This window comes from Diadema antillarum, unplaced genomic scaffold, assembly GCF_040938485.1.
Source record: "Diadema antillarum isolate AM-2024a unplaced genomic scaffold, OU_Dant_1.0 seq00000620_RagTag, whole genome shotgun sequence".
Lineage (NCBI taxonomy): Eukaryota > Metazoa > Echinodermata > Echinoidea > Diadematoida > Diadematidae > Diadema > Diadema antillarum.
In genome coordinates, this window is record NW_027271543.1 from 1,002,535 (window position 1) to 1,026,866 (window position 24,332).

At 36.8% G+C, this 24,332-nt stretch overlaps 1 protein-coding gene across 1 annotated transcript in view; it reads right to left on the reverse strand.

The window, feature by feature from the left end:
* Nucleotides 1–3,834: 3,834 nt before the first annotated feature.
* LOC139736053 (uncharacterized) overlaps nt 3,835–24,332 on the reverse strand; it is a 37,544-nt gene continuing 17,046 nt past the window's right edge. The window contains exons 12-29 of the mRNA XM_071646801.1: nt 22,176–22,275; nt 20,818–20,840; nt 19,265–19,559; nt 18,402–18,596; nt 17,479–17,662; nt 16,289–16,359; nt 14,856–14,973; nt 14,016–14,133; nt 13,269–13,364; nt 11,535–11,639; nt 10,382–10,475; nt 9,784–9,838; nt 8,912–8,983; nt 8,238–8,304; nt 7,548–7,693; nt 6,892–6,984; nt 5,506–5,668; nt 3,835–4,019 (exon numbers count right to left, since the gene is read on the reverse strand). Of these exons, the coding sequence (XP_071502902.1) occupies nt 3,978–4,019; nt 5,506–5,668; nt 6,892–6,984; nt 7,548–7,693; nt 8,238–8,304; nt 8,912–8,983; nt 9,784–9,838; nt 10,382–10,475; nt 11,535–11,639; nt 13,269–13,364; nt 14,016–14,133; nt 14,856–14,973; nt 16,289–16,359; nt 17,479–17,662; nt 18,402–18,596; nt 19,265–19,559; nt 20,818–20,840; nt 22,176–22,275 (2,037 nt within the window). The 3' untranslated portion in view covers nt 3,835–3,977. The remainder of the gene's footprint in view (nt 4,020–5,505; nt 5,669–6,891; nt 6,985–7,547; nt 7,694–8,237; nt 8,305–8,911; nt 8,984–9,783; nt 9,839–10,381; nt 10,476–11,534; nt 11,640–13,268; nt 13,365–14,015; nt 14,134–14,855; nt 14,974–16,288; nt 16,360–17,478; nt 17,663–18,401; nt 18,597–19,264; nt 19,560–20,817; nt 20,841–22,175; nt 22,276–24,332) is intronic.

A 24,332-nucleotide genomic window follows, 5' to 3' on the forward strand; every position in this document is an offset into this window, starting at 1 on the left:
TCACGGGAAAAGATACAAGATAGAAATGGCTATTAAAGTTAGCAATTACACTAAAGTATCGTGAAATATATAGTGAAAATCCAGAAGTAGTGTATGATTGATCTTTTAATGTAACTAAGGATTGCACATCAAAAGCACATGCTAACTGTAGTCTCCCTTTCTCTTCTCAAATTTATGTTGTATTCCTATATTTGACTTTGATATGTATCATGCTTTTGTAACTGAAAATAAACCTTGACCATTACTGCAGGTTTGTGTAATATATACAGTACTAGAACATAGTGTTTAAACTTCCATGGAGAGTGGTTACCATCAATGAATACTCCCTGCACGTGTCTGACATCTAAAACGATTACACCATTTTCACACCTGTTTGTCACAGCTAAGCAAATAGGTCTCTACTAGTTCCTTCATGGAGATCTGAGTAACCATTTTAGCACCTGCAGAGAAGATACTGTGCAAGTCGGAGAGAACAAAATGTATTGTGAAAAACTAGAAATGGCGACTGGTATGCCTCCGCTGTATCACATCATTCTGCAAAGGTCTACAGTACATCTTGATAATGTGTGACAACAGTTTCACATGATTGGACAGACCTCTGACCCTTCGACCTTTGACCCCTTGAAACAAATCTTATATAGAATCATTGTGCGATGATGCACGTTTATACCAAGTGTATAAAGTGAGTCATTTCCAAGGTATGGACAAAATAATGTAATTTCAGCAGTAAATAGTAAGTGTAATTTTAGAATTTTAACCTGACCTTTGACCCCACACTTCCGAAGAGAATATCTGTCAGACAATACATGCATATGTGCTAAGTTTAATGAAGACACCTCACCCCATTTCCAAGATATGGAGAAAAATGCAAAATTTAAGCAACTTCATTTGACCTTTCACCTTCCTTTTCCTAGAGAATCTCAGTCTGGTAATACATGTATACACCAAGTTTCATGAAAATACCTTCAGGCATTGCAGATATGTGGGAAAATGAGTGAAATTGACCTTGTCCTACCCGTGAACTTGGGGCGCATGCACCAAGTTCACAGGTTCATAGCTTAGCTGCTCATACATACATATGCCAAGTTTTATTTAAAAACCTCAAACGGTTCTTAAGTTACATCATCCACAAAATACTGACAGATGTACGAACAACCCCAAAACATAATGCCTCTGGCAACATTTTGTGGCAGAGGCATTGTCCTGCAAACTCCCCTAATCGCTTAATATTAAAACATTTGTGAGAACGGTAGATGTTACAGAATCAGTTTGTAGGTGCAACTCTAAATAACAAATAACAAAAGAACAAATCCTTTGGTGCAACAGCTAGAGCTATAAAAGAAACAACATGGACTACTTTTCACCGCATCATTGGACTGACAAGACAATGTCATGCATTAGATTCATCCACAAGACTGAAACAAGCCATTATGTAGGTCACATGTTTAGATATCCGTATCACAACCTATGCCTACTGTTTTTCACCACACAAACCCATGGAAATACTTTGAATTAGGGATGAGTAACAGACAGAGTCCCAATTTTACTTTTGCAACAGCATGCATAAGACAGAGAACAACTATCAACACAAATGCAGAAATGTGTGATTAGATTTTTGAACACAGTAGTAACTTTTCAAAAAACACAATCACAAAGAAAGCAGCAATATGATCTCTATAGTGTAACTCCATATCAGTTTGTACACATGATTAAATTGTCACTGGTCTTGTGGCCTTATTTCCTTTTTTTTTAAAACATTTCTCCATGGTTGAAAAAACAAAGGCATGCTTCTAACTACTTGAGGATTACGGGAGAATAGTATCTCTTCCGTATCAATATACTACAGAACAACAAAAAACAACACAAAAATAGAAGTCACACAACAGCACCTGAGTTTCACAATAAAGCATTAGAAGCCTGTACAGACTGCCAAGAAATTGATCGACGTCTAACCCTCACTGCAAGAACAACTTTCAATCTGCACATGCACAATTTCCATCAGATTTCTGGCACTGTATACCTTGAAAACATAGAATCCCATGTAGCAGACTTTGTACCTAAGAGCATGGTGCTACTGGCTCCACCCTATGAGCATATCACCTGCACCAGCTGTTAACTTTACATTACACAAAGCATGTAAGAAAGATGGCACCATATTTGCACATCCTGACAGCTTTCACAACATAAATATTCCTAAACAGCCATAGAAATCACCATGTGTGTAAAAATCTATGTGCTTGTTTAAAAACCAGAACAAACAAACTAAATAAAAATGACATAACCCCTGACTTTCTCAAGGTGTTGACACATCTTAGACTACCCGACATGTCACAGATAATTATGCTCTGTTGATATCTCATCACAGAGTAGGGGACTTTTGTGGCTCCTTGATGGTATGAAGAACTGATTTCAGCTACAAACATTCAATGTCTTTACAACCCTCACCACTTGGTCCATTACCTACCAGCTTCAACACATCCTTCCTGGGTTAATGCTGTAAGTCTGCTTCACTTCCACAGGACAGCTTTAGGATGAATGACATTGTGGTATTTCAAAAAAATAAATAAATGAATAAAAATAGCTAGAAAGTACCTGACTACATGTGGGTAGGTAGCTCCCAAATACACCCAAAGTAAGTTTCATAACAAGAGTTGAATCCCACAGGACTACAGAAAGCAGATAGACTTATTACCTCTGCCAAGGAGGTCATGTTTTTGTTGGTGTTGGTTTGTCTGTCTGTTTGTTCATTTTTCTGTTTGCAAAATAACTCAAAAAGTTATGAACAGGTTTGGATTCAATTTTCAGGAAAAGTTGATGACATTAAGGAATAGATGATTAAATTTTGATAGTGATCCGCATCACCATCTGGCTCCAAGAATCAATTTTTGAATTTTTAGGATTCTTCATCATTGGGAAATAGGGTAACAAAAAAGGGAATTCATGCTTGAGGTGTGCATATAAGCACTGATTATGCTTTTGAGACACAGCAAGAAGTTTTTAAAAATAGAGACGCTGGAAAGGACTCTTATCATTGGGAAATAGAGCCATTTTTAGTATATGAGTCTCTGGGTGGAAATGAGCTGCGTGGCGGAGGTCTGCACTCTCTGAGTGCTTTGTGAGTTTATCAGTTGATTCTGATTTGGACTCCACTCATGCATTCACAGCAAAATCATGGAGGGATAAGCTTCAATTTAAGTATATTTTTACAAACCTGAAAGAAAACCTCATGCTACTTCTTGTTAATTCCTTATACAAGCATCGGACGTTCTGATTCATCGAGATTCTGCAATAACACGTTGCTCACTCTTCACAAGCTGTTGGTTTGATGATAAAGGATGTGGCATCACCAGCCAACGTCCTATAATAAATATTTCCACTTTTATTCTTGAGCTCAAGTTGAACAACATCAAGTTAAGTAACTTTCAGAGTGTGTATAGCCTTGTGTATAGTGGTCCTACAGATAACAGTGCATCAAATAGGTAGAAATCCACCAAATAAACACGACAAAGGCATAGAAAGTCAGCTAATACATATCATAGGTATGATTTAAGCTCTTGTATTGTCTTCAACATCGTTGACAATTGCACATACATTTTTTTTTTCTCTGTGTCACCAAGAAGGCCAACAAAAAGTGGTGCTCGTCAACTAAAGTAATTCATGCAAAGGTTCAATGACAAGAAATATATAGAAAAACATCTAAATATCATACAAGTATAGACAGAACCCACATTTTCACAAAGAAAAAAAGTGACTTCCTTATGTAACAATGCCAGAAGTTGTGCTTTGTGCGGTATTAGAATTGAGCATGAAGTTTCCATATCTCTCTTCTTTCCCTGTACCGGACACCCTTTTCTGGCATATGAGAAAGAATATATCCAACAATCCTCTTTCAACATATCATGTGAGTGTATGGGAGGTAACTCAGCTTGCCAGAACACAGTGGTCAAACAATTGCTGGCTGCTGCTTCAGTGTGTCCTTAGTTCCGTCTTCCACCACCGCCTCCACCTCCTTTACGACCCTACAATTTGAGAGACATAAAATTACCATACGATGTATTTCAGACAAAAAATTACCATGCAATGTATGTCCGAAATCAAATTACCATACGATGTATTTCAGACATAAAATTACCATACGATGTAGTTCAGACAGAAAATTACCATACAATGTATTTCAGACATAAAATCACCATATGATTTATAACACACATAAAATTACCATACAATGTATTTCAGACATAAAATCACCATATGATGTATAACACACATAAAATTACCATATGATGGTATTTTAGACACAAAATTTTCTATATCGCTGCTGGGGTGATAAAACCTCATACCTCTAAAATGTCAAACTGTTCAGGAGAGAGAGAGAGAAAAAAAAAAGCAGGGCAGCTAAAACACTATAACAAATGGGACCACCTTTCCTTTGACATGTCGGTTTCATGGTGGCTCTATTCTTGGGGTAAGACAGTTAGGATTTGGACAGGACATTACTTACTTAATTATCTGAGAATTGATTTTTTTTTTTAAAGTGATTGCCATCAAAATTTGAGATACAAGGTGTTGTCATCCCAGCAACAATATGATGCTTACTTCTGCAAATATTCTATTTTCTCCAAACATTGGAAATCTGGATCTTGTATCATTTCAGTGGTAGCTTGTTTAGCAATGATGTACAAATCAAAATAAAAATATCAAAAGAAAGCTCAAAATTATGGAAAATTTGAAAATCGCAAATCAGGACATTACTTTTGAATACCAGGCTTAAAGGAGACGAGTCCAAAATTAAGTTTACCTGACATCATTTATTTTTTTCTTACACTAAACCTTGCTGCAGTTGAAGCTCAATCACACTGAATAACTTTACTGTTAGTAAAGACAATACAATGCACAAATTATTTTCGATTCGATTTCAAATTTCCACTTTACAGAGGGTAAACTGTGGATGGTAACAAATTCTTTTGGCTTAAACCATTATGATCTTATCATGATGTATTTATTTTTGGACAAATTTTACACAAGTGATCAACTCTCTTAAACCTTACATATCATGACTACTATTTGTTTTTGTTTGGTCTGGTTTTGCATTTCGATCTACTGGTTGCTCTATACCAATCTGATATTGTTACTACAGTATCTACAAGACCCATTGCAAATTGAATGACCACTGAAGAAAACCTGATATCAGTGTGTACTCCCAACATTAAAACTTTTTGTATCATTTGCTCATTAAAGTGGTAAAATTATTATTTCTTAATCCTGATATACGTATACTATTTGAATCATTTCACTCATGGTTTTTTCTGTTCCAATATTAATGCTAAAAACATTTCTGGACAAGGACTTGAGAATAAGACCTTGATTACGATTGCCCTTATCTTATACTTACTCAAGATGACTTCGTAGGGGGAAAAGTGGACCAATTTGACCATTTAAAAAAATCTAGACTCCTCAATAACTGGAAACCAAGTATGATAGATTGCTCGAGGTCTTTCTACCCACCTTCCTGCCTCCGTCACCACCCCACCAGGATGGCTGCTTGCCTCGGTCCCTTCCCCTCGTCATCCTGGGGCAGTTGGACTTCCTATGGCCCATCTCCCCACAGTGATAGCAGCATTTGGTATCCTCCCGGACATTGCCTCCCATGTAGCGGTTATCTCGCTCGCTAGTTTGAGAACGGAAAACACACCATAATGGGGGAATATCTCTCAACGGTCATGCTTCACAAAGTGGAATAATGGTATCAGGATGCATTTCATCAATAAAACCATTCTGTGTATACAATGTCTAAGATGCTTGCCTCAACCACAACTTATAGATTAGGTGAAATGTTGTTGGTTGACAAAAGTACATAACAATGTATGCCATGGTTTAATCTTATGTTACGGTTACACAAAGCTTGTCAGACTTCAAAATTATGCAGCATTTTGAAGTTTCCTATGTAAGAACACAACTCTATTGTAATAGAAGTAATTGGGTAATAGAAGTATACACCAAGTTTCGGAACAAAAATCCTGCAGGCATTGCATAAATATGAGGGAAAAGGTGAAATTTTGAAGAGTTGACCATGAACTTTTACCCCCATGACCTTTGACCCCATGACCCCAAAATTCCCTGGATAATCACTGCCAGTCATTACAGGAATATGTAGTATGTTCCATGAAGATACCTTGGATGATTTACGAGATATGGAGGAAAAAAGTGAATTTTTATCATTTTCACTTGACCTTTGACCTCATGACCCAAAACTCTAACCAGAGAATCTCATTGGGTAGTACAAGTATAAACTAAGTTTCAAGAAAATACCTTTAGTCATTGCATAGATATGGGGGAAATAGTGAAATTTACAGCATTTGAACTTGACCTTTAACCTTGAGCATCTGCCCAAAAGTTGATCGGCACAACTTCACTCCCTCATACATATACATGCCAAGTTTTGTTAGGACAGCTCAAGCAGTTTTTTAGTTACGCTGTCCTCAAAATTGATGATGGACGGACGGACGGATGGACGGACGGACGGAAGGACGGACAACCTGAAAACATAATGCCTTCGGTACCACTTTGTGGCAGAGGCATAAAAAATGGCAAAACTAACATGGTGACGTCATGACACATGACACATGAGATAGATGTCCAGTATCATAACATTAGTCTACAATTGGCATCAAATAATTTTCAGCAGTCAATACACACAGCCTTCTTACCAGGCTTTCGGCTAAGCATGTCCATAACTTTGTCAGTGAGACTGCTAAGAAAGCAGTTTGGCATAACGAATTCATAAGTTTTAAAACTTTCTGTCAAATATTGCAAAGGCACTGTCTTCAAAAGAAAAGACTAAAAACTAAATACAGTACAGCCTAGCTTTTGCTTTGCTTTTTTTTCTCTTACTTTACTGGATCATCCATAAGTCCTGGTGGACCACTCCTGGGTTCATTCTGACACACATCTGTAAGGGTAGGGGATGGCACAAAGCTCTGTCCTCTGTATACACACAAACATTAAAACAGTAGGAATGTGTAAAAAAAAAAAAATAGAAAACTCTTAATGCATATTTTCTGTTCAAATTCATATCAAACTTAACAACATGCAGATCTGAGATAATCACATGTTTATTAGCATCAAATAAGTGACATCTTTAAGAATGTCTGGCAGCAGCAAAAAAAAAGGTTCTTGTCTAATCACAATCTGCTATAAAACATACAAGGATGACAGACAAAAAGAAGTGGTGTAAGCCTGTATTTTTCATTTCAATGTGGCATGATTTCTTGAAATAACCTTGTGATCTTCTTTAGGTTGCTTCCACATCACCTGCTATTCATGCTTACTTTACAAGAATCATTACACTTGACAAGAATCATCTGGAAAATTCCCATATGACTTGTAAAGAAAGGACTATGGAGAAGCAGTCCACTGATTAAGGAATCCCACATGGCATCCAAACAGTGTGGAAGGCATTAACCCAATGCATACTGCAGCCTGCTGGGTCCTGTGTAATGCCTATAAAAAAATTTGAGAATCTTGCAGGGAATCGGTTAAGCTCTGACCTGATTGCCATGACAGTGACGTGGCGTGCGGCGTCCTGGTCGTGACTGTCTGACGACAGCAGGTAGCTCTCTGCCAGCTCATGGATGAATGCACGCTGCTCTCGGGACATTGGAGGGAAGGAGAACGTCTGGCTGCTCTGTTTGGACTTGGGTGAAAGTATCAATTTTATTATTGATGATCATAATAATAATAATAATAATATTAATAATAATAATAATAATAATAATAATAATAATAATAATAATAATAATAACAATAATAATAATAATAATAATAATAATAATAATAATAATAATAATAATAATAATAATAATAATAATGATAATACTGATAATAATAATAATGATAATAATAATAATAATAACTTGCATTCATACAGCACATAATAATCTCAAAGACTAGTTGCACTATTCAGGACTTCCAAGATATCAGAAAAAAAAACAACAACAACTTTAATCCACTGGATAAATCTTGAGGCTTACCATACAATAAATGGTAGAAATATGTTACATTTATCAAAATACCTATCACTTTAATGAAGAATCATATCAAATAGCTTGCTCTCACAAGTTAGCGTTCCAAAATATGAGAACTTATTGCAGTGTTGCCACACAGTTTCTCCTACAAGGATGTTTCTGTCATGACATCGTACATTGCTACAGCAACATGTTTATGACAACTTTGATTACCTCATTCACATCATTAATCAGAGCTGCAAAGTCTCTCTCCACATCAGCAACAAAGGGTGGTGATTTCCTGAAAGATGTAAGAAACCAGAGAAGTTATCTCAAATTTTGACAACTCCAAGGCCCTTTTTCATTCACATGGGAAACAAGTAATATCAAGCCAAACATGAACCTATAGTAAGGACAGATTCAGATCAGATCTGGTTGGGAATGATACATGGACATTGTTGATGTAATCTAGAGCATGGCAAGATGGGTGCAAGATATTGTTCCCAAATGGCTTGGTGAAACAGTTCCCAACTTCTAAGGACTAATTGACCTCAAAATTGTCCCTAATGTCAGTTGAATTGAACTTATGATTGATTTTAACTCGTACTAAAACAGCTCAAACAGTTCATAAAATCTCATCCACAAAAGTTTTGTCAGATATCAAATAGTGAAGTGCTGCAATTTGCTACAAATAACAAGCAACTATTCATTAAAACAAACAGATCAATGTTACACACAACAAAAATATCACTGAAGTGCATAAAGCTTATCAATAAGATCATGAAGCTAGTAGTGCCAATATCCTCTAACAATCTTTCTATGGTCTAATGACTAATACATTGATCACAAATGATTGTCATGGATACCAAAATAAAACCAAACTCAAAGATCTACACTTTCATTGATACCTGTAGACTTCCTTCAAAAATGACGAAAAGCCTGCTTTAGGAGCTGGTTTGGGTTGGCTATTGCTCAGATTTCTGCAACAAAATAACAATTAGAGAACAAAATCAAATATAAATACAATCAATCAATCAATACCAAATAAAATGGTCTCTGTTTCCCTACTTCCATCAATATTACCACATTACTTACATCAGGTAAAATCCAAGATTTCACCTGAATGGTCCTCCACATATGGGTGGGTGATATTTTCAAATGGTTTGTAATTTGTGCAAGCCAGCATTGTGCGCTGCACACCGACTCAATATGGGGCCAGGTGCATGTGTATACAATGTCTACAGCAATGAAATAGATTATTTTAAGACTCACAACTTTGTAAGTTCATCTGATATCAGGGGTGATTTCATTCAGACTCCTTGACATCAAGGAGGACCCATTCTACCTAATAATAACATCTTGATACATCTACAGGTAATTACCAATATCCCTTTGGAGTTTCCATCCCCTGGAAACTAAGTGATCACATCATAGAACTTTAATGTAGTGTGTTGCATTAGCCATGAACATAAAATTGAAACATAGCACTTTGGACACCTCAAACATATGTACTCTCGGAAATGAAGAGAAAGACATTATTTCTATTCAACAACAACAAAAATGGTCTGTCACATAGTCTACGTGAATTTCATTCAATTAAATTGCACTTGAGGTCCATACCATTCACCTGTAACTCCACAGCATGATACATCGCCTTGTATCATCTTATTCAAAAGTTGTCATCACAGTCAAATGACAAGGATATAAGATACCTCTGTGTTTTCAAACAGAAACATTGTACTGATACAAAGTTTGACAGAAACATATCAGCTTCACTTACCCCTGAGGTGGCACAGCACTTTCTTGCTTGGCTTTCTCGGCCTTCACTGCGTCTTCTGTTGAACACAAAATAATATTTGGCACCATTTGAACAGTGGCTGAACAAGATAAGCTAAGCACTATCAGCCACTCCACTTGTATTTACAATTACATCTTGTGTACAAGTCACATTCAATAACACAGCAAACTCTTTCTTATACTTACATCTTTGAATTTGTGATGACAGCGAATCCAACAGATATTCAGAAGTTTTGCCTAATGTATACGACATATATTTAGCATGTCTAATATTTCGCGAATTTGGACTTCCCGACAACTTCACGAGTTAAAGTCATGATTGTGGAGTACAGGACTGGACGGAGAAATGTATGCATGCACATCACAATTATGACGGGATCAGAATTGATATTTTCATGTGTTTTTAAATGTGAAAATAGTACCAGACTCGCGAAATTCGTGAAAGTAAAAACAATGCGAAATATTTTAGGCATATACAGGCATATACATTTCATCTCGTGTTTATCTGTTGCTAGTTACCACTTTGATATATAGGTTTTGGATTTTTGTTTACTACTTAATGGAGAATTTGAAGGACATACCATTTTTCGCCAGTTCTGCAAAGACGTCAACCACTTCACCACTCTCACCAGTCACATAGAGAGTGACAGATACTAAAACATCTGATGCTGCATCCTATAAAATAATCAGCGGGAGGTAATTCATGACTTGTAAACATTAATGAAAAAATCAGATGTCAACATGTCTTTTCCAGTTCTCATTTATTTGACCCTTGCACTTTGACCTGTCACCTGTTAGCCTGTCCTAACATTCACATCCTGAACATGTTCAGTGACATTAAAAACATCATGAAAAAAAATAAGAAGAAAAAAAAAAACCTGTCCATGAATCTATCTGTCATTATCATGTCCTGCATAATTTGATTTGATTTTTCTTGCTGTTGTTCATGAACTGTGCATAGTACTGATATTTGGGCAGTATTGACAGTTGGCCATTATAGTTTAATCCTTTACAGGAAATATAAAAAGGAGACAAGACCAAGACAGAGGCAAAAATTTGTCCTGAGATCTTGACCTTCGTGGCCTGGGTATGCAAACAGCAGACAGTAGGTGTTCAAATATCAGACTTGCTTCTTGCTGTCCCAAACACCACAATTCAAAATTCCATAGCAGGCTTTCCCGATTTATTCATAGTTTGGCGTACCCTTCAAGTCTTTCAGGTGATAATAGTGGCAATTATTTCAAGTTTTTGACTTGTTATACACTTAACCTGCAAGTAATAATCTCCCTTCTGTCATGCAGTTTTAAGATATGCAACATAACGTGAAAATAATTCCCAGAGTTGACTACACTAATCAAGCAATATAAATTCTGGAACACTCCAGAGCTGATGAATCAAATCCACATCACATGGAAGCAGATTATCAAATATATCAAAAAAGGAAGAAAAAAAAAAGAATAGGAAAAGAGGTGTGAAGCACCTGCAACATCAAGACACTATCATTCACGTGATTATATCGACAATTAAACAACAGCCATTAAAATACAGACATTTGTTAGGGATGTTTGTCACATTGTAGGGTGTGTATATTTATTTCTTTGGGGTTGGAATGGGGAGCAAAGCTTATTTGTCCCAAGATACATGATATATGCAAGAAAGTCACTGTACCTTTCAGTATGCATTGTACACAGGATTTTTTAATCATAAAATGCAATGTATAGCACTGATCCTTACCACTTTTGCTGTAGCATTCTTTCCTACAGTCAGGTAGTGGAAGAGTTGCCGAGAGCTCTCTGAGAAACTTGTCAGGTTTTCCTTTGCCAGGGTGCATTCCAACGCCTGTACAAAGACAACGCAAACAATTCAGCATCCACCATACTTGTCTACTGCCATGACCTTAATGATCCCATATTTTGGGGATTTATGAAGTTGGAAGGTGGATCCAGTTCGGGTACATTCCAGAATAATTGTAATGAATTGTGTGCAGCTTTATGGCTGATCTCTGTGTGAGTACACACACAGCCAAAGAATCTTGACTGGAGTGAATAGTTACTGATGAGCGTGCACTTTGATACACATATTTGCTAACATGTGGCTGATGGGTGCTATCCGTGGTTTCGAATGTAACCCCGATGGGCAGCAAATGAAGGTCAATTCAATCAGACCACTCTTGTTTCCCCACACTATAGGGTCTTTAACCCTTTAAGGACGAGTCCCGAGTATATTCAGGCAGGTGTCTCTGGGAAATGTGTGTTATAGCAAAATATGCCTGTCCTTAACGGGTTAACATCAGTCAGGAACCAGCTCTTCTTGAATGTGATTTTTTTTTTCTTTGCCCCCTCTGCCTACAAGAGCCTGGTGGGCCATGTGGACAGGTCTATGTCAATTTCAGAACTTTCTATGTTTTGGGTAAGATTTAACACACAATGGCAGGGTACAAAGATTGCTGTGGTTTGATCCACATTCCCACGAAAGCGTGCTAATTTATTGGAAATGTCATCTGCACATACATCTAGACTCCTCTGGAACTAAAAGCTTGAAAGTTTTCCTTTACAGTCAGCATCCATCCTGTAGACATGCTTGCATGATCTTAATTACAGATTTGTCACACAGTTAATAGGCTCTTCACACTGACAAATATATCATGACATCATGACTGAAGACTTGTACAGATATCATATCCTTCACCGTTCTTCTTTTATTACCCTAACTGAGAAAGAATGATAAAGTATTGTAATTCTTGACATAAAACAATGAACTGGTGATTGTAACAAACTATATATATCATGTGTCAGCTTAGGGCACTGAGAGCAGCTTTATGTCTAACATTACAAAAAGCTACTGCATAAGCTGTTATTTTCGCAAGGGTTTCATTTTCACAAATTTCATGAATCACTGTTGGATCACAAATTTAACAACGTGTGAAAATATCTAAAACTGACTGGCATCAGTGCACACCTGATAGCCTCGGTGTCAAAATCAAGAAAGCAACATCTCGCCAAAATGTCTGTGACCTTCTCATTCCCCAAAATATCTGTACGCAAAAATAACAGCTTATCAGTATGCAATTGTTAGATCTTGTCAATATCGCTGTTAAATGAGGAGATGTATACATAAGTATATCAAAATATTAGGAATATGGCAGGACTAGAAGTTTTCATGTTCTTGATCCCTGACTCTTGATATTGTAAAAATTTGTATCACAAGATGCAGGGCTAAAAGCAAGTATCAAACATTACCAAAAACATGCACTACTATGACAAAAACAAAACAAAACAAATCAAAAAACTCAAAACCTGGACAAATGGAAACTTTTTTTTTTTGGTAGTGCCCATCAATCAATTAAACTAGGGTATTCCCCAGGTGTTATTTGAAGGCCCTAGCTGCCATTCAAAAGACATGGTCATTGGTAATACCAGTATATTATCTACAATCACTAACATCATTGCATCAGCTTATGAAACTCACCTGGAAAGACATGTTTGTGTGGCTGATGTCCATTGACTTGAGCTGCGTAGAGTCTAGAGAGACGGCTGACCCAAAGTCACTGAGTCTTACGTACACCTGGAGGAGAGTATTGGAGGTATCTTCATTCAATTATGTCAAAAAACGTTCCCAAGTCGTAAGCTCTCCAAATAAAGCCGTTAACCTTAAACCGCCCTTCGTAAAACAAAGTACAACAAAGTGGTCCAACAAAAAGTGGGTCCCACCCTTTATTAGGACCTTCTGTTTTTTAATATCTCAGCCATTTCAAAACCGATTTTCATCAAATAAAGTTTTCACTCCTTCTAGAATTGTATATTCTCTGATATTTCATATAAGTGGTTTTAATTATCTTGAAAAAAAAAATTGAAACCAGAATTCCCATCTAAACCAAAACTATACCATCCCTTTAATGAATAAGAAACGCAGACAGTGATCTTCAATACAGAGAACTTCAGTCATCCCTCCTTATGCTTGCACAATTTAAAGTAAGAATATTCATATCATAGATTCCATTTACAAAGAAACAAGGAGAGACTTGAACAGAACATGATGATTTTTGCACAAATACATCTGTAAGAGAACAGAGTAGGGAGTAAACATAATTACGTGGAGATGACTGGTCAACAATTACTGCTGTCTGTAATCATCTGCAAAAGAATAAAAAAAAATCATGTGCAGATTCGAATGATGGTCATACAATATATCTCATTGAGCATATGACGGACATACCATGTCTTTTGAAATTTCCTCCACTCTGCCACGACACCAGTGACCCATCTCAGGTGGGAAGGCACACACCAGCTTTCCACGGTGTAGCTGGTCCATTGACAGAGGATCAGATGGGGCACTGCACAACAGGTTTTAAATGTTAACAACACAGCTTAATCATACACATTGCTACCTATGAATATCATGATGATTATAGTCTTGGTATATATTGTAGGACAAATTATGCCAAATCACTAACACAGAAATATGTGCTACCTCTATATAGTGAAGTAAAAACTTCTGCAGGCTTTATCGTGAAAAGTGAACACTAAGCACACACAACTACAGATTATTGGAAGATCTTGTTTTGTGCTATCTATTCATTTCATAACCTGCATAATTGAGTGCTTTTTACATTATGGCACAGAACACATACTTGGTACTTTCTTTTTGTTATGCAAAGACAGTTAAGCAGAATTTGAAACAAATACATTTCTTTCGTCAAATAAATACATTTTTCAGAAATACTTTCACAAGTATCAAAACAGAAGAGGAAAAAGACTTACAAGACAAAGAATGGGGGGGGGGATATATATATATATTTATATAACGAAGAATCAAGAAATAAACTAGTAATGCATTATTTTGCCAATAAAGAATGAGTTTCTTGATTCTTCGTTGTATTGGAGCCAATACGTGAATTCGCAACATATATATATATATATATATCATGTCTTCAGGAATTGCGCACAGTATTATATCAGATGGACACAATCAATACTTTTTTGGCTGCTTTGTCAACCCTGACACGCACTCGACTGACTACTGCACACCATATACTGACAAATTCCTCACACTTACCCAATTTCTTGCATGAGCCTCCTGAATTTGACTTCTTGGTCGTGACCTCTCACCTTAGCAGCCCAAAAGGTTCCATCGGCAGTTAAGGGGGAGGCAACATGTACCCCATGGCAGGAGCCTGGCAGAGTGATAAATAGTCAATGGGTTATCACATCATTCCCTAAATCAAATTATGTGCACTGCACTGTTAATCAATTCTCTCCAGAATTTGTACATCTCTGACCTACTGTCACAGGTGGAGTGTTGACAAATACCATATATTATGATACTGTGAATTGAGTCTTCAAATAATGCCATCAGAACTGACCTAAGAATCTCAAAGGCTCGTTTAAATGCAAGTTTCATATTCAGCTAAACAAAAAGTCACATTTTAGTCATCACTTCAATCATTGAAATGCCATGAACAACTGTATATGGATACCTACATAAAATACTTCTCTTTTTGTTTGTTTTTTTACTGTGTATGTGACTTGCATAGCATTAATGTTATTATCAAAACTTTGAATATTTGAGGTTCACTGCTTCTGGGCAGTCTAACTTTGCATCTTTACATCTGCTCTGCATTCTATATGTTTGTTAAAATCTGATCATGATCACCTCATTAAATGTTTATTTTGCCTATTGGGCCATTCCAACTTGTTTAAAGATACCTCTTAGGTGCTCAATCCCTACCACTAACACAAACATATTCTTTACTTCTCAAAGCATTTAAATGCAATACAACAAGGTTGTACTACCTCTAGATTGTGAAAAAAAATATTTGAAATTCATGCAGTTGGAGTGGTGAGTCCCACCCCAGGCCCCAATGGGGACTATCTACATTATTTGTACAACTCTAATGCCACATAGAATGATGCACAACAAATTAGAAGCAATCACAATAGCTCCATTGACCCTTTTGCTAAGAAGAGTAGTAAACAATCAAAACAAAACAAAATAAATGCATAGTAAGGATTGGAAGTTCAATTGAGTCCTTGTCTCAGAAGAGTAAAAAAAAAAAATACAAAAAAATACAAAAAAACTAGAAAAGCACTCAGAGAGAACAGACCTCCGCCAAGGCAGCAACTCATGCAATATCCCAAAATAAAAACCTTTTGTTTACATTATTGCACGGCACCTTGCCGAAGCAGAGCACGCGCTTTAGTGTGCATATGTAAACCTCCAGTACAAGCAGCTTGAACCCCAAGTTCGTTGACCTTATATGCCAGGTGATAAAAAATCCTTCAAAAATCCATGAAAATTTCCGGATCACTACCAAAATTGAATGAGGTGTTCCTTGTTTCAATATTGACTCCTTATGCAAGTTTCATTTTAATCCGTACACAACTTTTTGAGTTATTTTGCAAACAGACAAACCAACACCAATGATCACTTAACCTCCTCCTCCCTTGGCGGAAGTAAAAAAAATACAGGATAAGGTTTGGTAGACTTACCCACTCCATAATTATGGCCATTCATGGATAGGTTAGCAGTCACAAGGTGGGCCTCATCAGCTCCAGAAGCTCTATGAAATTAATAATTAAGAAATTAAAGTGTAGTGAATCAACATAGACATTCAACATCCTGAAGATAATTTTGCTTACAGATGATAAAACAAACATGCACACAAACAAACAAACAAACAAAAAAACAGAGCAAGAGCCTCTTGCATCTCAGTAACATAGCACACATACTGCATTGGGTTGCTGTTGTGTTTTTTAACCAGTCACATGGTAAAACAGATCTGCAGTTTGTCCTTCCAGAGTCAGGAAAAAATTTTCCTGGTATCGCATCGCAATTTGCTATGCATTTTTAGACCACTGCTATGCAAACTAGCTTTTGTGTAGCAGTTTTCTTCCACAGAAGTGTATGGGATACCATTTGAAATATTGTTCATCAGCAGAAATTGCTAATCAAATTTTAGTTGGAAAATTATTCCCTGAGAGTTATGATTGACAGTTTAGTAATAAAAGGCTGCAAACCACTTAAAAGTGGCTTTAAAAAATAATTAAAGAGCCATAAACATAATAAAAACCTCAAAATATGAACATACGCAGTTATTCAGCTATCATTCTTCAACCCATTTGCTGCCCTTTCCTTCATATGAAAGAGGCTCGTGTACAGTTAAATACATCATGCAAAGCAAACTTTCTTCCTAAGAACAGTCTTTGAGGCAATTTTTCCTACACACAGGTTCTCTGTAAAGATCTGTAAATCATTTAGTAGTTTCTTACATGATGCATTGACAGATTGTAACATCATTTGAAAAACAGAAATGAAATCTTCAGATACAGTGTCATAATATTGTGATCTCACTAGGCCAGAACAAAAATGTAACAAACAGCTATGCAATAAAAGCCTTATCTACAAACTCTACTCCACACTAGCAGTAAAGGAATATTGCAAAAATATAATAATGATGTTAATAATAATAATAATAATGATAATAATAATAATGGTAATGATGATGATGATGATAATAATAATAATAATAATAATAATAATAATAATAATAATAATAATAATAATAATAATAATAATAACAAGTAGAAGAAGAAGAAGAAGGAGGAGAAGAAGAAGAAGAAGAAGAAGAAGAAGAAGAAGAAGAAGAAGAAGAAGAAGCAGCAAATAAATGGCTCCTCACCCCAAGTTTGGAACAACAAAATGGCTGCCGTAATGTTGGTACCATCCCATCCTTGGGTCTGTCTGTGGCATGCCATATGGTGGTAATGCGTTGCTGCCATCAGCACCACTGCCTCCACTGACTGCTGTGTAGCTGCCATGAGCTGCGATGAATGCCATGGGGGACGTCTCCATTTCCTCCAAGACTAGAGTGATGAGACCGGGAAAAACATTAATATGACTACCTGAAATCCATCTGTCCACATTAAAGAAAGAATCTACCTACCAGTTACTACTCAACATACATTAGAATATGATGCCTAGATATAAGTACCAAGATCATTTGGCAACAATGGAAGAGTGCATTTGGACTTTTCTATTCTGCTATCTCTATGACCATAGCACTCTAAAAGTGGACATTTTCGCTTAAGTAAATTTATTGCACACGGCCACGTAAGATGAATTTTGTGGAATGAAATATTACATAGTGATACATATAACAAGTAGAAATATTCACGTGCTACTATTTTCAAGCTAGCTTCTGGTTGCGTGAAATGCATGCGTGAAATGCAAAAAAAAAAATTCCACTCATACACTTAATAGTTCTGTTGAGATGCCATCCTATCAAAAACACAAATTCCCAAATAATGAAAATTGTGTCACAACCACCTTTTCATTTTATATACTCAGATTTAGTCATGTCTAGTCCTGACACCACTTTCTTGCAGAATTGCAAGACAAAAGAACCCCATCCTGCCCCTCTCCCCTGTTTACTTGAATGTCTCTCAGCATTTAATTCTTGCCATCAAGAATCACCTCCATTTTGACTTTAAACCCTTCAACAGGATGTACAAAAAAATCAATTCAAATGGCAACCATTTGTCTCTTTTCTAAGTATATTCTATCCTATCCATCCTTTCCTAGACCATGCGGAGATCTCCTTACCCGTTTCTGGCTGTGCTGGAGCAGAGTCAGCTTGCTTCTCCAACGTTTTGGCCAGGTTGAGGTCATCCAGGGCTTCACTTGCATCCTTGAAGCTATCGTCATCGTCTCCCTCTCCGTTCTCAATTTCAGCCTTGGCCTCATCTCCATCTACATTTGATCCAGAGTTTGCCGTTTCTTCTTCATTGCCTGTATCATCTGTGGCAATCAAACCAACAAACAGATATCAAATGAACTTAGAGATATTTTGTATTGTTTTGTTTTTGCATTTCAGAAATCACTTAAACTCTCCTGGTTCACTGTCACATATTTCCATCCAGTTCAAACTATGTATTCTTTAACATAGGTACAGTTCAATGTCAAGTAGAATATATACAAATGAAGTCAAGCAAAATTCCCTAAATTTGAAAGTAAAATCAAATATTCAATTAAATAATTTCATTACTTTTAAAGCAATCATAGGTGTTGATATAATATCTATACCTGCTTATCAACCTAGACATCAATTACAAAGCACAAGAAACACAAAAATAAATGAGCAACCTTCAATCACCCTATATGCAGCTCTAAGTTTGCAAACTAACCTAGTGAATCCTAATGGTCACCTCCAGACACACAGCCTCACATACTCACACTTGACCAAGCACACATACATGAATACACACACAAATACACACATGCACACTCACACTCACACACCCCAAAAAAACACACACCCAAACACAAACTCACAAACACACACACATATTAAAGACAATGATGGATTTTCTCAACAATGACTTCAACGATGGGCTCCTGTTGATTGCCTTTAGATAAGGAGTTAAATTGTTGACTACTGTCAGTCTTGGAGTGGTGAGAATCCTTACTTTTGCACCCGCTAGTTTCTCCCACTTGTCCCTCACATGTTGTTCCATCTTCTTCTCCTCCTTCTTCTTCTTCTCCTCCTTTTTCTTCTTCTTCCTCTTCATCTTCTTCTTCTTTGTCTCTACTGTCCTCACCCTTCTCTCTGTCCTCCGTTTTGCCGTCGGCTTTCTCCTCCTCATTGCTTCCCGACTTTGGCTCGTCTGAGGTCTTCTTGCTGGAGTTCACCACCTCCTTGGTCACAACGATGTCCTTGGAATCCTCGTGCGTGAGGCGTACGTCTTGGTATGCGATTGGTCCCTGTCGACATGTCAGAGAAAGAGATTGATTATGATTCTTCACCGATCAGATTCAGGCATTGGGGGACCGGTGATCAACTATTCAAATTGTGCATAGTCATCCATAACTCAATCCAGAGGTTTGAGTCTTTCATTTATCATTCATCTATTCTGTGAGTTTGTGTGTGTAAGATTTGTTCCGTCAGTTAGTAAATTAGAGAGAATTACAAGATATCATGTCGCCTAGAGGTGTTATCCCAGGCTAGTCAACTGCCTATAACAGTCTCCTCCATTGGTACCTTAAATTACGATAAAATGTAAGTTCATGTATACATCAAATCATATTTATTTACTGTAAGCACTTATTACATGTTGATTTTGCAGGTGATTGTTCCTCTATTTCTTCACACACTCTCCATTATTTTCTCCTCACTTGAAAAAACACTACATAGCTTATCTTTTGTGAGGCTATCATGTGACAATCTGATGATGCACATGTGAAAAATCACGTGACATATCTACGGATGACCATGAGAAAAATAAGGGGAAATTTCGATGACCAGGGGCCCGTTTCATAAAACTTGTCATCAGTGACAAGTGCCACATTTCTATGACAAATTTGCTCTCAGCAAATCAGATTCAAGGATTTCGGTAGCTTGTCACATCTATGGCAACTTGTCACTGATGACAAGTTTTATGAAACGGGCCCCAGGTGATCTCAATAAATATTTCGCTGCCAAAAATTTGCATGCCCAACATAAAATTGATTTATTTCATTCCAGTATTGTGGTACTGCAATATTGCTGATTTTCATTTGAATGCAGGAAAGGTCGATCTGGCAGTTGTTGTATTGCAACAGCACTCAAAGAAGATCCTCCTACAGCATGCTTGTGAGAGAAACTTACCACAAGTACTCAGGCTGACTGCCAAAACAAAAAAGATTCTAAATCTTTATGCTTTGACAATGCTTGATAAGAGAACTAAGAGAATCAAATATATTCATTGTTGCATAAACTTCAATGCCTAAAGGCCAGATACGATGTATGTATCATGGTTTACTATTACGTAGTGATGAGGAATCTTTTCACAAGCAAGTATGCACTGGTCACCCATCATGATTCTAGTATTTAGAATGAGCTACATCATTTGTAACGATAAAATATATTTGTCACAGCCTTAAAACTCTTGTCTATTCTTCCTTTAGATGTTCTTTTACTGCAATGACTCACATAGGTTCATTGTTATTTGCATATTGAGAAAGTGAAACAAAAATTGTTTACCTTTTTGCTCTTCGATTCTTCAGCTGTTAGGAAGATAAGGGTAAAGTAAAGGTCACAACAACCTGTCTACAGAGAAGCAAAAAAGTTCTTATCAAATTAACATGGTAGTGAAAGGAGCAACGATGAGAAGGAAGAAAAAATAGGTGTGTGACACATTACCAAAATCTACAAATGCAAGAAAGCAGTACATCATAGACAACAATTTCAGTAGGTACATGTAGGTAATTATGCAGAAGTAGAAACTTTCAATTATATCTGTGGTGTCATCAGGTTGAAAATTATATATGTGTGGTATGTGGTGTCTTCTTTTCCACCACATCGTGCAACATCTGGTTTACTGGCACTAGTATTCAAATTACAAGAGACACAATGACATCTTTACCATGGATTTTTTTCCCCCTACACGATGTGTTAAAGTACAGATATAGAACTGAAATCCTCATATAGTGATGACATCTAACATACTTTCAAACAAGTGAGCTATACTACACTTGCCAATATTTCAACAATGCACACAACTGCCTAGTAACTATTATTGTGAAGTGGTATAACTTTAATCAATGAGAAAAATAAATCAAACCACCACAGTGTATCTTTACCCTTATATAGTTCTTACAAAGCTGATATTCTAAACTCCAGCTTATCATTCTCCCACAAATGCACTTAATTCAATTTCAATCAAATTCAGATCAGCCTTTTCTCCAATATCACATAAACCTTTTCCAATATAGAAATTACAGAAAAAAAATCAATGTAACATAAAGCATACAAACATACATTTGAAAGCTGAAAAAATATAAATACATAACCTATAATAAACTATCTAAATAAAATAATCAGTGTGGAAACACAACGATGCAACATCTAACTAAATAAGCCTCATTTAAAATACCAGTGAGGTTTAATGGAGTTCAGCTACATCATACTTGCTATGCCAAATGTCAATTTGCCTAGCTTGTTTGTCTGTTTTTCATTTTCCATCCAGCAAAATGGCCGGATACACAATATTCAGCTGCACTTGCTGGTCTTTCATGGGGTACAGTTGTGAGTACTCGATACGGACCACTTCACCAGGTTTACACCCTGCTCTTTGCAATGAATGAATGAAGTGGGATCTTTCACATGGGTTGCGGGTAGTGACTCTCTCACACATGGGACTTCCATTCTTTAATACGTCCTATCCGAAGGACAGACTGGTTTACCTCTACCAGAGGGGATGGCATGCAGACACCACAACACTGCTTAGTAAGACTCACTAGGGTTGGAACCCACATCTGAACCCCAAGCAATTTGATTGCATGCCAGACACACTACTGACTTAGTCATCTCGTCACTGCAAGTCACGAGTGGTGTCTTACCCTTTTCCCACACACTCTTGTTGACGTCCAGGTGTTCCTCTCCTTGCAGCTCTAGCTTGACCAGGTAGATGGGCATCTTCCTTCTTCTATCCATGCCAAGCTGACAAATAAAAACATGTTGAACTAATCAATCTTCTATGCCAAAACCCAACATATGATATGGCATTACATGCAAACAAAATTTAGCCTCTTTAACCTGTTGAGGACGAGTCCCGAGTATACTTGGGCAGGGGTCTATGGGAATAATGCGTGTTATAGCAAAATCAGTCTGTCCTCAAAGGGTTAACTGGCAGGAAACCATTTTCTGAAATTATTCAAACTGTGCTACATTAATTCAAGTGGACAGGCTTTGCTTTGCATTTCAAGCATATTTATGGGTAAATACAATCTGAATTCATACTCTAATAAATGCAGATCTGTAGCTGAACCTCTGAGATTTTTTGTTAGTGTAAGGGGAATTTGGTCGAATGTCAATGTCTCAACATATTTCTCAAATTTGTAGTACTGTTACGTTTTATTTAAGAAATATTGCTAGGATTAGGAGATTTACTGATCAATCTGCATGTCATAACGCAGTGCGTTCTTTAGTTCTATCCCGTATAGATTATTGTAACGGGCTTCTCTCTTCCATTCCTTCAACTCAACTGGATCGTGTGCAGCGACTTCAAAATTGGGCAGCCCGATTAGTGTTTCAGGTTTCTAGGGACTACCCATCTCAGCCACTTCTGAAGTCGTTGCACTGGCTTCCTTTGAAGCAACGGATAATTTTCAAATTAGTTTTGTTTGTTTATAAAATCCTTAACGATCAAGCTCCAAAATATTTAGACGCCTGTTTGACTTTATATACACCTACTAGAAATTTGAGGTCATCTAGTGATCCGCTTCGTCTCACATACTCTGTTACTCGCACCTTAGCCGGTGATAGGACATTTACTGTGTCTGCTTCAAAGCACTGGAACAATTTACCACTTACCGTTAGACAGTCTCCATCAGTCAGTGTGTTAAAAAAAGCCTTGAAAACACATCTTTTCAGTAGCAACTAGTTCGTAGCTGTATATATAACATTTATCCAATTATATATACTGTCGTACATGTTTTGAATTGATTGTAAGCACTTTGGGCCTTGTGGGAAAAGCGCACTATAAATAATAGTAATAATAATAATAATAATAATAATAATTCTGGAAATTCTAGTCACAGTTGCAGGTTCAATTTCATAATTGCTTGTAACATGGAGTTTATGCAGCTGTATATGGTGATGGTGCTTGATATCACTTACTAATCAAAACATTAGTCATCAAGATAATTATGAAAGTGAAGTGAAAACAAGATGCATGTATGAAAACTAGAAATGTCGCTACGGCGACTGGTGTATGCCTCCGCCATAATGCATGGTTCTCCTAATAGGTCTATAGTACAATGTCTTGACAATGTGTGATGAAAGTTTCACACAATTGGCAAAATATTAAAATGACAGGTTTGCCACAAGTGTGCTGAATGTTCACTTTCCTAGAACTAGGTTCAATTGGATGAATGATTAAAACGTCAGAGTGCAGGTATTTGGGGGAACTGATGATTTTTACTTGACTTTTGACCCTTTTATAAGTTTATGCATTGAGTAATTTTCAAGGTATTGAGAAAAAGTATAATTTCAGCAACAAATGGTAAAATAGTATTATCTAAACCTGGCCTTTGACCTTTGACCTCACAGTTCCAAAGAGAATCACTGTTAGGTAGAACATGCATAAATATGTAAGTTTCATGATAATACCTTGAGTTACTTTTGAGATATGGAGGAAGAAGTGCAATTTGGCACTTTCACTTGACCTTTTGACCTTTGACCTTTTGGCAAGAAACTTCCCACAGAATATATATTGGGTTATACATGCATACATCAAGTTTAAAAAAAAAAATCTTTCAGGCATTGCATAAATATAAGGAAAGCAGTGATATTTTGAGGAGTTGACCTTGACCTTTGACCCCCTGACCTTTGACCCATGACCCCCAACTTCCCTAGATAATCACTGCCCATCGGTACATGCATATATACTAAGTTCCATGAAGATACCTTGAACCATTTGCGAGATATGGAGAAAAACATGAGATTTCAACCTTTTTTTCACAAAATAACCTGTGACCTTTGACCTTTGACCCCGT